At 46.7% G+C, this 17,236-nt stretch overlaps 1 protein-coding gene across 2 annotated transcripts in view; it reads right to left on the bottom strand.

Moving 5' to 3' along the window:
- Nucleotides 1–16,954, bottom strand: part of EPB41L4B (erythrocyte membrane protein band 4.1 like 4B) — a 193,043-nt gene extending 176,089 nt beyond the window's left edge. The window contains exon 1 of one of the 2 annotated variants that reach the window (XM_054991038.1): nucleotides 16,362–16,954. In XM_054991038.1, coding sequence (XP_054847013.1) covers nucleotides 16,362–16,604 — 243 coding nt within the window. In that variant the 5' untranslated portion in view covers nucleotides 16,605–16,954. The remainder of the gene's footprint in view (nucleotides 1–16,361) is intronic. The other variant, XM_054991039.1, reaches the window with a different exon arrangement.
- Nucleotides 16,955–17,236: the final 282 nt, after the last annotated feature.

Here is a 17,236-nt window from a genome sequence, read left to right as displayed (position 1 = left end):
TCAGTTTGTGACAGCATTCATCACGAGCTGCTCATCACGAGCTTTGCGCCTGCCCAGGAAGCGCTCAGCCCTTGCAGCCGCTTGCGGATTGTGCCTGCACAGTCAGATTCCTCTTTCCAAGGAGACCAGTGACAGATGTGTGGTGTTGTGAGGGCCAGTTTGGTGTAGTGGTTAAAAGTAATGGGACTCTAACATGGAGAACCGAGTTTTTTTTTTTAAAAAAAAATATAGAAATGTTATTTAAAAGAAAAGGTACGAAAATAGAAAGTGCATGATAAAAGATCATATAAACATTACATTTGAAATTGAATTGAGACTTATACAAACTTATATAAAAAGTAGATTTCGAATTAGTTTAAGACTTATACAAGCACTGCATTTAAAATTACATTGGACTAATAGAAAAATACATGCAAAATTTGCCGTAACTAAACGTAATTGTATAATGGCTCTCCTTCCCTCTCCTTGGTTACTTATGCAAACTATAACATCAACTTTTTTTAATTAATCATTTCCTTATGTTTTATCTTCTTATCTTTATACTAAGTTACCTTAATTAATGTTAATTTCTGCCTAAGTAGTCAAAGAAATCCTTCAATTTCCCCCAAAATTCAGCTATTGGTCTATTATGTAGATAAGTAGTTAATTTTGCCATTGATGCATATTCATAAATCTCATCTATCCACTCCGACACATCAGGACATATATCTGTTTTCCATTCTGCTGTGTATAATACTCTTGCTGATGTCACCATGTAGGGGAAAAGGTCGTGGAGAACCGGGTTTGACTCCCCACTCTTCCGCTTGAAGCCAGCTGGGTGACCTTGGGCCAGTCACATGGCTCTCTGGAGCTCTCTCAGCCCCACCCACCTCACGGGGTATTGTGGGGATGACAATAACATACTTTGAAAACCGCTCTGAGGGAGCGTTAAGTTGTCCTGAAGGGCGGTATATAAATCCAAGCTTTATCATCATCATCATCATCATCATCATCACCACCACCACCACCTATTCAAGAAGCCATTGCAAGGACTGATTAGCAGGATATGTGAGGAGACAGACATGGAAGGCACACGAAAGTTTTTAAGTTCCAACCGAAAAATCTCAAGCTTTTTTTTTAGAAGACCAGTCAATAAACTCCCTTTGGAAGGAAAAAATGTTTAACACGACACTTTTAGTATCGTAAATTAAGGACTGAGAGGCTATCTTAGTTTCATCTAAAACGAGGTGGAATCAACTGAACACGTTTTGCTTTGCTATTGTTTTTACCACGAAATACGTTGAAAATTATTTTCCCTTTGCTTAGGAGACTTCCTAGCTGTTTGGATTATGATATTTGTAGATTGTTTCTGGAGGGTGCTAATTCCCTCTTTACAGTTTGCTGTGTAAATTTTTTCACAGCAGCCTGTAAAATCTGCAACGAAATTATGCACATGAAACCTAAATTTTAGCTAATTTCATTTTTAAAGTAATATTTTTGTACAATGGAATTCTGGTTGACATTTTCTGAATTTTGTATTGCTCAGATTTGTGCTGGTCTTTGACCAAATAAATTGACTGATTTGAGTTTCACGCTCCCCCCCCCCCCCGTTTATTACAGGCCCTTTAATGTTGAAGGAGATGGTGGCAGACTTGGTGGTGGCGAGCCCGGAAAGTGAAAGAAAGCCACCTAATTGCAGAGCAATCATGCAGACAGGCACAGCCAAACTCATTTCCAGGTATTCTAGTAGCTTTGCCAATTGAAGCTGTATGTTGATAATTTGGGGGGAGGTCCACTGGAACTAAGGCAGCAGTGTGAAGTATTTGAGTATCACTGTAACATAGAATCAGAAGAAATTACAGACTGCTTTTTTTTCGAACAATGGTTTAGCTTTACCAACATACTTACGCTTCCTTCAATGCTTGTGGGTGAAAGATATTACAAGTTTGCCAATCAACTTTTAATCAACCAACTGACTGAACAGTGAAAAGGCAAATCAATAGATATCAATTGGGTAACTCGCAGACTGCTTTAGCCAACAACCAAGCTCCTTGGAAATGTGGGACTCTTCATACAAGAAAAAAAACTGCATCTTAATTATTACAATCGTATTTTCACATTACAACCTACAACTATTTAAAGTCTAGCAAAATGCCATTTTCAAAAGCACTCACTCTCTAAAGCAGTGTTTTTGATTTACATTTCCACCAGGAAAAATGAGCTTCATTATCATTACCAAAGGTAAACAAGGCAAGGGGAATGCAATTTATTTAAATCTGTCATCAAACGACACAAGGGCAAGTCTATTTTCAAACATGTTTCAAACCTTCAAGTTATCTGCTTAGAAGTGAATCGTTTTAGAACATCAGCCAAAGAGCAAGAGAATTTAAAATTACTCTCTTGGGCCAGGAGAAGCAAACAAATCCAACTGGGTCAAAAGGGTTTAAAATAAAAGGACCATGCTACTAAACGAGGACTGGAAAGGATTAATACTGTGGGTGGGATGGGGCCATGGCTCAGAAATAGAGTCAGCTTTGCATTAAGAAGGTCCCAGGTTCAATTCCTGCCAGCATCTCAGGTAGTAGGCATTAGGAAAGACCTCTGTCTACCTGAGACCCGCTGCCTCTCAAGAACACGCAATACTGACTCTACGAGAGTGAAGCTCTGCCTCGGCGGAGCGTAGATTCACACCTTTGATGCCTGCAAGAGCTCTGAGAGGGCATTTCTTCACAATTAATGGGTTTCTCCCATTCCAAGCGAGCTGCTTGGCTGAATTTCACAGAAGCACCCTTGAAAAAGATTGTATTGAGCAAACTGTGTGGCACTGTGAAGAACAACCCAACATCCTCCATTGGTGGTTGAAGGTACCGTCAAATCATAGCTGACTTATGGCGACCTCTGCTGGGGTTTTCAAGGCAAGATACTAACAGAGGTGGTTTGCCACTGCCTGCCTCTGCATAGTGACCCTGGTCTTCTCCAGAGGTCTCCTGTTCAAGCACTAGTCAGGGCCGATCCTGCTTAGCTTCCGAGATCTGACAAGATAGGGCTTGCCTGGGCTATCTGGATCAGGGCTTGATCTACTTTATTCTTAACAACAACAACATTCAATTTAGATACTGCCCTTCAGGATGACAACACTCACTCAGAGCAGTTTACAAAGTATGTTTCCCCACAACAAACACCCCGTGAGGTGGGTGGGGCTGAGAGAGCTCTGAGATGCTGTGACTGACCCAAGGTCACCCAGCTGGCTTCAAGTGGAGGAGTGAGGAATCAAACGAGCAATTTTCTTAAAAGGGTAGATATTCCAGGGTTTTTTTAATATACTAGTTCTAGGGCAGGCTTATATGACTCATATCCATAATTCCAAGCCACGTATTGTGGCCTGCCAGGTCCCTCTACATCGGGAGTCCCAAGGAGGCAGCAGGACCAGGCAACTGGATTTAATCAAGCCCCCAATAGGTGACATACACACCCCAGGGGCTGCATTTAAAACATCTTGTAGACTTACCAAGTGTCCTAGGATCCTAAGAAACATAAATACTCTGCAGTCTCCAAACTGTACCTGAATGTGAAACCATGCCTCTTTGCATACACATCTTCCAATACAAAAATCTGAGCACAGCAAACTTTTTGCAAAGCCTATAACACTCGAAACAAGTACATATAAAATGTAAAATAATTTTTCTGTTTGAGATATGGTTTAGCAGAAAATAACTACTCCCCAAAGAGCTCCAGATGGGTAGTCATGTTTGTCTAAGGCAGAAAAATAAACAGGAGTCATATGGCATCTGTTATTAATTTATAAAATGTATACGCTGTCTCTCCAGAGAATGGCTCAAGGCAGCTCAAATCAACAACAAAAAAACATAAAAGCAACACAAGAATTATCAGTAACAAGTTGTAAAACCATAATGACTAATATCAGCACATATTTTTGTAAGCAGGACCTCATTCCATCAAATGCAAGGAGAGAATAATCCTGACCCACTGAATTGATTCAGTACTATTTTCACTGGATCTTGCTTAATCTGTACGATCTGAGAAACAGGGGCCTCTGACCTCTTTCTCAATTGCCACATCTATTCCAGTCCTTTTGGCAGGACTCACACATACCTGATTTACAAGAAAGCTTTCTCTGCCACAACGACACTTCACCCCTGTAAGTATGGCCATAAAGATTGATTATGCACTCAATGCATCTGATGAAGTGAGTTCTAATGGACACGAAGTGACACTGAAATAAAATTTAGCCTTTAAAGGGGCCAGAAGATTCCCGTTCATTAATTCTCAAGCAGCCCTCTTAAAGACAGAAAAAACATTTGACAGTCACAATTCAACACATATTTAAGCCCACCGAAATTCCCTGTGTTGGCCTTTCATTTTTTCCACAGCAGTCATGATGTAAGAGAAGACCCTTGTTTGCAAGGAATAGGTAATTTGCACTTCCACGTTTTCCCCCTCTGTTTGCAAATACACATTTTCCTGCTCCGTTATAGAAGATCTACGATTCTACGTATGATGTCTTTACAGCTTAATTGGCATGCTGTACGCTGTTTTCGACTGAGCAAAAGGCAGACTGTACAAGACTAGAGGATTAAATAAACGAAAGAGATATTACATAAGAACAGAATGACAAATGGCTCACATGATGTGTAGCCAGATAATAGCCCAATTCTGTAAGAATTTCATAGCTCAGTGACAGTAAAAATAATAAAGTGGAGAAGAAAGTCAGCTGATTTCACTGGGACACTGGGGGGGAAAGGTCACAAGAAAAGTTCACCTCTTAGATGTTTAGAATTTATTCAGTGGCATTCTAGTGACAATCGAACTTTTGGAGAATACAAACCTCAGTTCAGATATAAGATAGTACCACCCATTCCCGTGCAATGAGAGAGATGGCAGCTTTATGCAAACTGGAGATTCAGCTATGGAAGGGAAGGAGGGGCAGCTGTGCAGAAGAGACAGGTAGGGGAGAGGAAACGGACTGTTGAAAAAACAAGATGCAAAGACGCTTCTTGCTGGCTTTACCTTGAAAGGCGCCAAGGGCCTCAGAAACTATTCCGTTCCAGTTCTCTTGGAAGCCCATGCTGCTCTGGGCCATGTGCTGGGTTTGCAGTGGGATGCTCAGCACCCAAATCTGTTTATTAAGACTCCCGAATGCACTGAACCACCATTCAATCCCGGGTGTGATTCAAACCTCTCTGAATGAAGACAGGGATGCTTTAGACAGATTTTAAAATATGAAAACTAAAAGAAAACATCCAGTCGTAACAACCTGCCCAGGCTCTAAGGTTAACTGGTGAGGGTCTAACAGCAGAAACGAGAACCCACATTACCCCACAGGAGTGGGGTGGATCGGGCCGTTACAACAGCCAAGAAGCAAGGGGAGCCCAGGTGCCCCCCCACCGAGTCCACGCACAGCTTCAACCTGAGCCGCAATGACAATGGCCATGGGTGTAGGCAAGTTTACAGCCATGGTCATCATCACCACAGCCCAGGACCGACCTTTTGCACCACCAGCCCCACCAAGGCCACTTGGGTCCAGGGCACCAGCCCTGTTAGAACCTTCCTAGAAAGGTGAAGGGGTCATCTGGCTCTGGTTGGGGGTGACTCGTGAAAAGACTTTCCCGGTTGCTGCTGCCAAGTTGTAGAACTCCCTTCCCCAGGAGCTGTGACAGGCATCATCTTTATCGGTCTCTAGGCACAAGCTGAAGATTCCTTCATTTCCGAAGACATTCGAACTAAGTTACTCTTTGTCTGGAATGTTAATACTAGCATTATTTTTATACAGAGTTCTTAACTACGGTGTTATTGGGGAGTGGTGCAGCATTGTTAGCTGCCTCAAATACTTCCTGTGAGAGGCAAAGATGGCATGTAAATTAAATTGGAGTGAGCCTTCTCCTTGGCATCACAGGCATTCAAGAACAGATGGTGCATTCTTTTACAGCACTGTTTGCAAGTGGTTTCAACCAATCCAAAGAAAAACTGCGACCAAGAAATGGCCTCCGGTATGCAAGACCTGAGCAAGGCTGTTACCCATAGGACGTTCTAGAAGTCATTCATTCACAGGGTCACCATGAGTCAGAAGCGACTTGACAGCACATAAGACCTACAAGTGGTTTCACTATGCCATCACTTCATGGCAGTCTTTTTCAAAGTTCAGAGTTGAAATTAAGTCCTCTTAAGCAAGCTTGAAAAGGAAGATAGAAGCAGACAAAGAGTCGTCAACAGCAAGATGCAGTTCAAGTTGCACTAGGGAAGCACAGTCAACGAAAAGTCCTTCCAAATCTAGCTCGCTCTCAACAAGGCATTGAAAAAGACAGAGTAGAAGCGAGTGGAACAAAGCCAGCTGCTACACAGAAGCCAGCCACCAGACCTGTTTACCTGATCAAACCTATGTGTGATTTTCAAATGAGAGAGCCCGTAATTTTTTTAAAACTTGCTATAGATCACTAGTAGCACCACTTAGGTGTCCCTGAAAGATCTGTTTCAAAATATGTAGGGATTTAAAATGAAAATTTTAAACAGGCACAAGTATCTGTGCATACTACGTCACCTTACTTCCCCACTGGGTACCCTAAAAATACAAGAAATCATAGCAACGGAGTATGAGGAGAACACTGGGATGGGTAAAAAACACCCCAGCTCACCCAGAACGTCACCCTGAGCGGAGTAACACCCTCACGGGCCCGGAGGGTCAGAAAAAGTATAACTCTACTTAGCATTCCAGTGCTAGTTATAACTGGTCTTGCAAAATAATTAGATTACAGCCAGGTACGTTTCTAGTATTACACTTAGTTATTTAAGAGTACTTGGACTCATTCTGTACACAGCACCAAAGAAGAAAAAGAATTTGCAGTTGAGAAGATGGTGAAATGTTGTAAATTTATGTCTCACTTGAAAAAAAACCTGGCTGAAAACACACCAGGCATCCCTGCCTCAAAATGCAGCCACAGCTGGCCACACGATTTCCTCTCGACTCCGTGGGATCCTTCCCTGTGCCCTTTCACTTCATCCCTTTGACCACTTCCTTTCTACTCTACAGTCCTCGCCAACTCTCTACAGCGCATCTCTCTAGACACGTTAAAGTGAAAAGCCAGGCCTTTGTGGCATCAGCAGCCACAACATCAGCCCATGCCTTCATCTTGAACCAGGATGCCCTGTCCTTAAGCAGGTCTGTTAGGAATGCAAATGTGTTCCAAGGAGGGTACACGTTGGTGCCATGGCTGCTACTGCCCCAACAGCATGGCCTGCTTGCTAAAGCAAGAGGAACACTGACGTCTTTATCACCATGAATGAACCATCTGGAGTTTCACAAAAGAAGACCAATGTTCCCAGATAGCTTGGAACCTCTTCTCAATCTCAAACACAATGTCAACGAGGCTTCATGAATGACAGACAGCAGCAATCCCCAGTGGGGCACTCGGAGTGCCACAACACCCAACTAATGTGGAGCTTGTTTACCTCTTGGGTCTGGGGATAAAGAACAAAAAGTCTTCAAGGGAACAGCCCGGGAGACATCCCCTTCATGTCTGCAGGGAGTGTCCATTTTGGAGCAGCTTCCTCTGTTACAGGAAAATGCTTGGAAATGCCTAGCATTTTGTTATTGTCCCTGCCCCCGTGGCCAGCATTTTCTGATGGTCCCCGTTACCCACTTTCAAAATTCCAAACCTGCCTGCTGGCTCAACAAGATTGGAGGCCTATGAGAAATGGACAGAGAAACTGTGTGGAACCAGATTAAAAAGGTAAAGGTAGTCCCCTGTGCAAGCACTGCGTCATTACTGACCCATGGGGCAACGTCGCATCACAACGTTTTCTTGGCAGACTTTTGTTACAGGGTGGTTTGCCTTTGCCTTCCCCAGTCATCTACACTTTACCCCCAGGAAACTGGGTACTCATTTTACCAACCTCGGAAGGATGGGAGGCTGAGTCACCCTTGAGACGGCTACCTGAACCCGGCTTCTGCCGGGATTGAACTCAGGTTGTGAGCAGAGCTTGGGCTGCAGCACTGCAACTTACCACTCTGTGCCACGGGGCTCTGTGGAACCAGATTAGCATTTCGGTTTTAAGAGAGAAGGCTAAAGCATGCTTGGGAAGCAGCTACTCTATCTGGTGAGCTGTTGGCAGGATTAGCAGCTGCAATGTCTGATGCAGCAGCACCTGTCTGCTTCCAATAAGCTTGGCTTGCTTATCTGGAAATAAAGCAAATATTGCAAAGGCACCTTAACTCTTCAGGTTCACATGCCAAAACAAAATGAAGCCTGGTTGCACTGTCCCTAATTCTCACTGCCTGGAAAAGCAGAAGAGCAAAAGGTCAGCCTCAAGCAATTCTGCTCCATTTTTGGACGGCAGCTCTTCACCCTGTCCCAGCAAAATGGAACAGAGAAGACAGACTTGTAAAAGTGCGCAGAATTATTATAAAGGACTTTCCAGCAACTAGAACAGTTCTTTCTGCACCTTATTGGTGTGATTCTTCGAACCTTCTGGTACAGGGCTAACGCCTTGGTGATCAGCCTTGAGAGCCAGTACGGCATAGTGGTTAAGAGTGCAGGACTCTAATCTGGAGAGCCAGGTTTGATTCCCCACTCCTCCACTGGCAGCCAGCTGGGTGACCTTGGGGCAGTCACAGCTCTCTAGAGCTCTCTCAGCCCCATCCCCCTCACAGGGTAATTGTTGTGGGGATAATAACAACCAGAGCTTTTTTTCTGGGAAAAGAGGTGGAACTCAGTGGGTTGCCCTTGGAGAAAATGGTCACATGGCTGGTGGCCCCGCCCCCTGATCTCCAGACAGAGGGGAGTTGAGATCGCCCTCCGCGCAATCTCAGCTCCCCTCTGTCTGGAGATCAGGGGGGGGGGGCACCAGCCATGTGACCATGTTCAAGAGGTTCCGGAACTCCGTTCCCCCGCGTTCCCCCTGAAAAAAAGCCCTGATAATAACATACTTTGTAAACAGCTCTCAGCGGGCATTAAGTTGTCCTGAAGGGTGGTATATAAATCGAATGTTGTTGTTGTTATATGGCATAATGGGGCATCAGAACATTCTCTCAGTAATTGTAACAGTGACCCTATAAGGTAGGTTACTTGTCTACTGCAGATGGAGGGATAAGGCTAAGAAACAGAAGTCCCTGGCTCAAGGCCACGTGCAGCCCAGCCCCCTCCTCAGAACATTCACTTGGGAATCAACCGAATTGAAGTTCAACAGGGATTCCTCCCAAGTGGGGGCAAGATAGAAACGGGGGGAGGGGTTATGGTTCTCAGCTCCATTTCTCAAATGCTGTATTAACTCAGGTACAAATTCCTTCTTCAGACCACACGCTGCCCACCCTAGACACTGACTAAAAGCGATGTTCTGCCTGGGCTGCTCGTTCTGTCTCTCTATCTCTGTCTGTCTCCCCCTCTCTCCCTTCCCCCCCTATATAAAAAAAGACAAGTGTCCGGACTGACTCATCAACGCCCAGCCCAAACCCCTGGACCTAGAAACATGAAATTTGGGGAGAACATTCCTTTCATGATGTAAACACCCATTTAAAAGGGATTTTACGAAATCTGCCCCCTAAGGGGGTAAAAAGGGGTACAATGTGCTTTTCCAAAGGGATACAGCTTCCCTGTGTGGCTGGCAGGCTGCTGCCTGCTAGCACCCCTGCCCACTGCCAGCTCAGCCACTCTTCCGTGACTAGGCCAGCCTTTCAAGATCATTTGCATATGCGGGCTGATTGGTCCTTCCCACCCACATTCTAAACAGTCTGCAGTTGCTACTGGGAATAACTGAATGTGTCCTGAGGTAAAATACACCTCCCAGTTTCCCCCTAAAAGTTCACTAGGGTTGCCAATTCAAAACAAAAAATGTTACATGCCTGTAAGTATTATAACTGGAATTAAGGTAGTTAAATATCATAGCAAAGCACGGGTATCAAGCTAGTCATTCCATAAAATCGTCTAGATTTCTCAGCTGCTTATATAGTAGCAGGTCAACAGGAATGGAATGTCAGTTTTATACTCTGGTTCTGGAGGGCAAGTGCCCCATGGCAAAAGAACTGACCCACACCTCTTCCAAAGAGAGCGAAGTCCAACAGAATCTCTGCTACTCAGTACACTCCCCCCCACCCCCGGCGTTGCTCCTGTGAGAGGCTGTTTATGGTATTATTCAATTTAAAAGAAAATGGTTTTCAAAAGTACACATTGTAAAGACTTAAAAGCAGAGGAAGACAGCATGAACTATTAAGCAATCAAGACTGATTTGTGGAAAGTCTGATAAAGAGATTGCCATTATTTTTTTTTATATATCTATATCGATCGATCGATCGATTTTAAAAACTTATGGGGAGGAAACCACAAGAGTGACAGTAAAAAGAAGCACCAGATGAAATGGCTCATTAAAGAATGTATGGAAATATAACCAGAGCGCGAATGTTGAACACTTTATTTAGAAGTAGAAGCTTGTAGTCAGAGAGGTCGTTCGTTATTTCCCAATCACTGAGCAAAATTCAACCTCCCTCATCCTTGCAGCTTTGAAGCACACGAGACTGTTGTCTCTGCCTCTCTCCAGGCCCAAATTTCTTTCTCTCTGGCTTCCTCCTCACTTTGGACTAATCTCTCTCCACAAACCCTGTCCTAGATCTTGGACTCCAGAGGCCCCAGTCCGTTCCTTCCTTCCTAGGCACCTATTCCTAGGCACACATGTATGTATGTATGTATGTATGTATGTATGTATGTATGTATGTATGTATGTATGTATGTATGTATGGTCCACTTTTCTCACTAAGACTCAAGGCAGATTACACAGTGTGAGATTACTACAATCAATATCAAAAACATCTCCATAAACAATTACGTAGGGTAAATAGTGATAAAGTCTATGATTCCTAACTCATTAGTGGATCATCAATAATCATCAATTAGTGGATCATCCCTACAATACAGCCCTCCTATCCGAATAAAAAGCCCTTTTGAATAATTCGGTTTTGCATCGTTTACAGAAAGCGAGGAGAGTGGGGGCTCTCCTGACCTCCTCAGGCAGGCCGTTCCACAGGGTAGGGGCCCCCACAGAGAAAGCCTGTGTGTGGGCTGCTGTTGATTTCGCCCATGTGCAGGCTGGCACCTGCAAGAGACCCCATTCAGATGAGCGAAGCTGCCGTGGAGGAGCATAGGGAGGGAGACAATCTCATAGGTATGTTGGGCCAAGGCCATGAAGAGCTTTGTAAGTGATAACCAGTATCTTGAACTAAGCGTGGTAACCGATAGGGAGCTAGTGGAGTGACTGTAGGATGGGAGTGATGTTCATGCGCCTGCTCGCTCCTGATAACAGTCAAACCACAGTGTTTTGCACCAGTTGGAGTCTCCTTGCCTCCTACGTCTTTATGCAGGGGGCAGCTCAGCCAGCCAAACTCCTCAAATTAGAATACAAATTCTGACCCACGTTGAATTCTCATGTTTGAATGAATGAACCCTGGGAAGTTTAGCCAATTATACTTTATAATTGCAGCAGCAGCAAACTAATGAGAGAAGCTGTGTAAATGAGGAAAAGAAGTCACAGCTGCCCATTAAATCCACGCCTAGCAGTTTGCAAAGAACAGTAGATTGAGCTTAATATTCCTGGAACTCGTAAATCACTGAAGAGCAGTTAGTAATATGTGCTTTGAAGACTTCAGTTATGGAAAAATTATCTTAGCAGAAACTTATTCCATTGTCTATTTAACACATTTATTTATTTACTTCATTTACAATGCAATCCTAAACAAAGTTACTCTGGTCTAAGCCCATTGATTTTAATGGGCTTAGACTAGAGCAAGGCTTTTTTTCAGCAGGAACGTGGCGGAATGGAGTTCCAGCACCTCTTGAAAATGGTCACACGGTTGGTGGCCCCGCCCCCTGATCTCCAGACAGAGGGGAGTTTAGATTGCCCACGCGCCACTGAGCGGCGCAGAGGGCAATCTAAACTCCCCTCTGTCTGGAGATCAGGGGGTGGGGCCACCAGACATGTGACCATTTTCTCTGAGGGCAACCCACTGAGTTCCACTGCCTCTTTTCCCAGAAAAAAACCCCTGGACTAGAGTAACTACTTATGAAGATTGTACTACTCGACTCTACCTTTCTCTTCACTGGGGGACAAGAGCAGCTTACATTGTTCTCTCTCCTCCATTTATCCTCACAACAACCTTGTGAGGTATGTTAGGCTGAGCTGAGATTCGAACCTGGGTCTCCTAGATCCTACTTCGACAATTTAATCTCTACAAGCACATTATACAGGAAAAGAAGCAACAATTCCTATGAAGATAGAACAACAGCCACACTCTCAGCCTAAGCTACCTCACAGGGTTGATGTGAAGAAAAAAATGGAGGCGAGAAGAAAAATATGAACCACTTTGGGAAAAGGCGGGGTATAAATAAGGTAAATAAAGGCCATAAAAGCAACTTTATTGCATCTATTAATCATCAGTGACCCATTAAAAAGGAAGACAATAATATAGAACATGCACTATATGTGGATGAAATAAAGAAAGGGCTGGCAGGGAAAATCTACCTTCAATTGGTGAGGGATAAGGAGTTTATGTTTAGAACTTTAAAAAATAAATGGAATAAAGAAAAACAAATAACTTCTGAGGAGGTTAATAAGTTAATGGTGAATTTGAAGACAATCAAGCTAGAAAAGTATAGAGAACTTGAAAGAAAGATAATTATGAGATGGTACAGAACTCCTGCCCAATTGGCATACATGCTTAAAGGGATGAAACCTAACTGCTGGCATTGCAATGCAAAAGAAGGGTGGTGGGAGTGTCCAAAGGTCATAGATTTTTGGGAAAAGATACCGGGGGAAAATAGCATTGGTATGTAAGGTGAACCTTAATATAGATGTAGATCTATTATTCATGGGTGTACTGGGAAATACTAGAATTGAGAAACAAAATCAGGATATTTTTTAAAGCAATGTTACTAGCTGCACATGCAGTGATTGCATACGGTTGGAAGGAGAATTTAAAATGGACCTTAGAAAGATGAAATGATTACCTATATGAATATATTCAATCGGATATGTTGGAATGTTTAAAAAAAGATAAGGCATGGGATGGAAAAATGGAGGAGATAAAAGAGAAATGGTCTGTATATTTTCAATGGGTATATAATGGAGAAGCCAATACAGCTATATTTGGAAAATTGGAAAAAAAGTGCTTGTGGCTAAAAATTTAATCTGTAGTTATATGATGGTCACCTTGCGGCGGGGAGGGTTACAAAAGGGGTAAAATATGTATCAGGAGAACTGGGACTGTATTGTAATGTAATAATATGTGATGCATTAATAAAAAATAAAAAAATATATTAATCATCAGTGACCTAAAAGGGACTTTGAAAGAACATTTGAAATTATTTTATAATTATTGTGCTTCTCCAAGTGAAGTAATCCCTTGCAAATCTCAGCATTAATATTACCATGTTAAAAGTTCTCGCTACAACATCCCCATCTCCAGCCACAAAAGTAAGCCAAGCTAATAAACGACTTCTCATTTCTAAATTATCACAGAATTTTAAAAACCATCCTCCTATTAAAACCCGCCTCCCACAGAAGGCTGTCAACAATCAGATTTTTTTAAAAAAAACTGTGGTACCATTATCCCTACATGAAATACATTAAACAGAGAATGTTTTTTCCCCCATTGCAGAAGGAGAAAGCTCTCCATTCTGAAATAAGCCAGAAAATAAAACAGCCCATCACCAGCCTCTACTCTCCACCTGTTTTACGCTGTAAACCTGCACAGCAAGTGCCTGAGCTCTGGGATTCAGGTAAGTATTTTCTGGGCTACCGCCCCGCAGCCCTTTCCCCTGGGACGGCCTGCCCTCCTTTAAAGGAACATCTTGGCTTCCAAGTTTCAGAACTGCGCATGCCAGACCTCTTGAAGCGACCCAGCCCAGAGATCTGTGCACACATCCCATTCACAGCTATATTACATGCAGTTTTAACATATAGATGTTTACCACTCAAACTCGCACTCACCCACCCCTTCACACACACACACAAACACACACACTCAACAGGCCAGCCCAATGAATCCTGAATTCATCACCAGAGCAAAACGGCTCACCCGCAGAGCACTGGCTTCACATGCAAAGGACCCAGCCAAGTACAGGTGGTATGAAAATCCTCCACCTCTACTCAACAGCCTGGTCACAAGTTACAATGAATGCACAGACAATCTGTGCACACAAGATCAATACATACTACACGTGAAAGGTAGAACTGCTGCCCCAAACCTGACCAGAAATGGTGCATTACAAAGGTTATGAATCTCAGGTTGGTCTAAACTAGTAGAGTCCAGCACCACCTTTAAGACTAACCAACTTTATTGTAGCAGAAGGTTTTGAGAACCACAGCTCTCTTTGTCACATGCACCTGCACAACATGTGGTTCTCGAAAGCTTATTCTACAATAAAGTTGCTTAGTCTTAAAGGTGCTACTCGACTCTACTATTTTGAAACTACAGATTAACACAGCTAACTCCTCTGGATCTATAAAGTTGGTCTAAGTGACTGATAAACACGGATTTAAATTTTCAGCTGCTAACAATACATTATCCAAGCTGCACAATTGAATAATAGAGCAGCATATCTACCAACACTATGCAAACTTATGTTTTGTAAAACCAGGGCTTTTTTTTCAGCGGGAACGTGGTGGAACGGAGTTCCGGCACCTCTTAAAAATGGCGGCGCGGAGGGCAATCTGAACTTCCCTCTGCCTGGAGATCAGGGGGCGGGGCCACCGGCCATGTGTCCATTTTCGACGAGGGCAATTAAAGCTTTTAAAAACTCCCCCCTTGTTCCAGCTGACCCAAAGTGACATCATTGTGCGGTCCTGAGTTCCACCACCTCTTTTCCCAGAAAAAAAGCCCTGTGTAAAACTGAAGTGCCACCTTGTTTACAGCACACCATTTTAAACACAGCCGGTCTTCAGGGTATTTACCCAGGTTGGTGAGCGTCTTTTAGAGGGCTAGTGTGGTGTAAGGGTTAGTGTGTGAAACTGGGGCCTGGGAAACTTCACCAGGCATTCAGCAGATGTTACTGTCTCTAAGCCTAACCTTCCCCACAGGGTGGCTGCGAGGTTAAAATGGGGAAGCAAGAACCACAGTCCCTTGAGCTGCCCCAGACAAAAGTGGAAGTTAAAAACGTTCCAGGTGGGCAGATGCCAGCAAACCAACACGGATAGAGAAGCTCCCTACTTTCAACAGAAACTGATGTTAATTGTTTTGAATGACTCTCTCCAAACACAAATTGTTGTAACACCATATCAGGAGCACAAGAATTGCTGCTTTTTGAAAAAGGCAAATGTGCAAAGACCCCAAGAGTTTCATACTGAGGAAGTTTCCAAGCATTGTCTATATCTCATGGGAGAAAGCAGTCCAAAACAAGCCAGCTGTGGCTTAAGGCAACAAATTCAGTCCCCAACTAGACCTGCCCCTGACCTATTTGGCAAGTAACAGCAGGCATGGGGCTGAGGATCAGAGGTCAAGCACCCATTTTGTCGGCAGACGGTCCCAGGTTCAATCCCCGGTAACTCCAATTAAAAAGTACAGGTAAACGATTCGGATCCAGTAACACCTTAAAGTCCAGCCAGATCTCCAGAGTGTGAGCTTTGGAGAATCAAAGCTCCCTTGGTCTGAGACTTCCCCCCGCTCCTTGTTGGTCTTTTAGGTGCTCCTGGGCCCGAATCTTCCACTTCTACTGCAGACCAACCTCCAGGAAACTAAAGATCAGGCGGGAGGTGATGGGAAAGGCCTCGTTTCAGGGCAAGAGGGACCTCGGACAACCCAAGGGGCCGATTCCGGATCACCAGGCAGCGCTCTCAACGCCGCCTCCCCCCCCCCCCGAGGCTGCCCGTCGCAAGGCTCCGACGCCAGGCGACCCCGGGCAACAGGCTTCCGCGTGCCCGCGTGAGCAGGAGAAGCGACCAGCAGGCCGGCCCCTCCCTGCAGGGCAACCCGGGCCCCGATTCGACTCCGCGGGGCCGCTCGTTCTTGCGCCGACCGCCCCCCAGGGGCAGAGGGGGGGCGCGCCTCTTCCCACGTGCACGCCAAGGCTGGCCGCCTGACTCGCTCCGGCTGCAGCAGAGGCGAGGCTCGCAGGTGGGGGCGCCCCTTGCTCGGCGCGGCTGCCGCGAAGCGGCGGTCTGAAGGGGGCGGGGAAGCCCCGGCTGCGCCCCACCGTTGCAAGCGCGGGGACACCTGGCGGGCCCCCGAGGGGCGGCTGCCTGCGCGGCGCGGGGCGCAGAGGGGGGACGCGGGGAGGGACGAGCCGCGCAGGGAAGGCCAGCGGCGCAGGCGGGCGGGCACACGTGGCAGAAGCACCGGGCAAGGCGACCCTCCCCAGGCCGGGCTCCGCCGCCCGCCCCCAACTCACCGGCAGCTCCACGCTGACTTCGGCGCCGTCGAGCAGCTGCACCCGGCACTGCAGCGCCGCTCTGCCGCCCGCCGCCGCCGCCGCCGCCTGGATGTGCTGCAGCGGCGGGGCGCCGTGCGCGGCCAGCGGAGAGGCTCTCCCGGCGCCCCGCGGCGCCCCGTCGCGCTCGTCTCCCGCGCCGCCGCCTCGCCCGTAGCGCTGCATCGACCGCCGGCCGAAGGTCCTGCGTAGGAAGCGCAGCATCCTCCCGCCGCGCGGGGCTCGGCGGGCGCGTCCGTCCCCCAAACCGAGCCCCGCCGCCGGCCCCGAGACGACGGAGCCGCTGCTCTCCCCTCCGAGCGGCGGGTCTCCCGCAGCGCCGCGCAGCCGGGCGGGCGGAGGGGCTGGAGGCGCGCCGAGGCAGACGCGGGGCGGGGTCCTCCTCCTCGCCTCTCGGCCGCCCTTCCCGCTCCGCCCTCCTTCCTGCTGCAGGCGGGCGGCGCGGCACGGCGCGGGGAGGGACAACCTGTAGCCGGAGGCGGCGGCGCTTCGCGGGCTTGCGGGCGGGCGAAGGGGCTCTCCTGCCGCGGCCCGTCCGCTCCTCCCGGGCCTGCCTCCTGCCCGCCCCCCGCCCCGCTCGGGCGACACCCAGGGCGCCTGCGCTCTCTACCTGTGCCGCCTCTCCACCTGCCGAGCCTGGCCCTACCTGGCGCCGGCCAAACAGCCCCGGCCGCCGCTGCCTCGCTCCGCCCCCGGCCCTCGGGAGGCCCGCCTGGCCTGGCCGGAGCGCGGCGCCTCGGAAGGAAGTCCTCGCAGGGGGTGTCAGCCGCCAGGGGGGACTCGGGGCCGCAGAGACCAGTTCCCCTGGAGAAAATGGCAACTCCGGAGGGCGGCCT

Source organism: Eublepharis macularius, chromosome 11 (genome assembly GCF_028583425.1).
Source record: "Eublepharis macularius isolate TG4126 chromosome 11, MPM_Emac_v1.0, whole genome shotgun sequence".
In the NCBI taxonomy this organism is placed as follows: Eukaryota; Metazoa; Chordata; class Lepidosauria; order Squamata; family Eublepharidae; genus Eublepharis; species Eublepharis macularius.
Note: the sequence above shows the minus strand (reverse complement) of the source record. Positions and strands in the feature narration are given on the sequence as shown.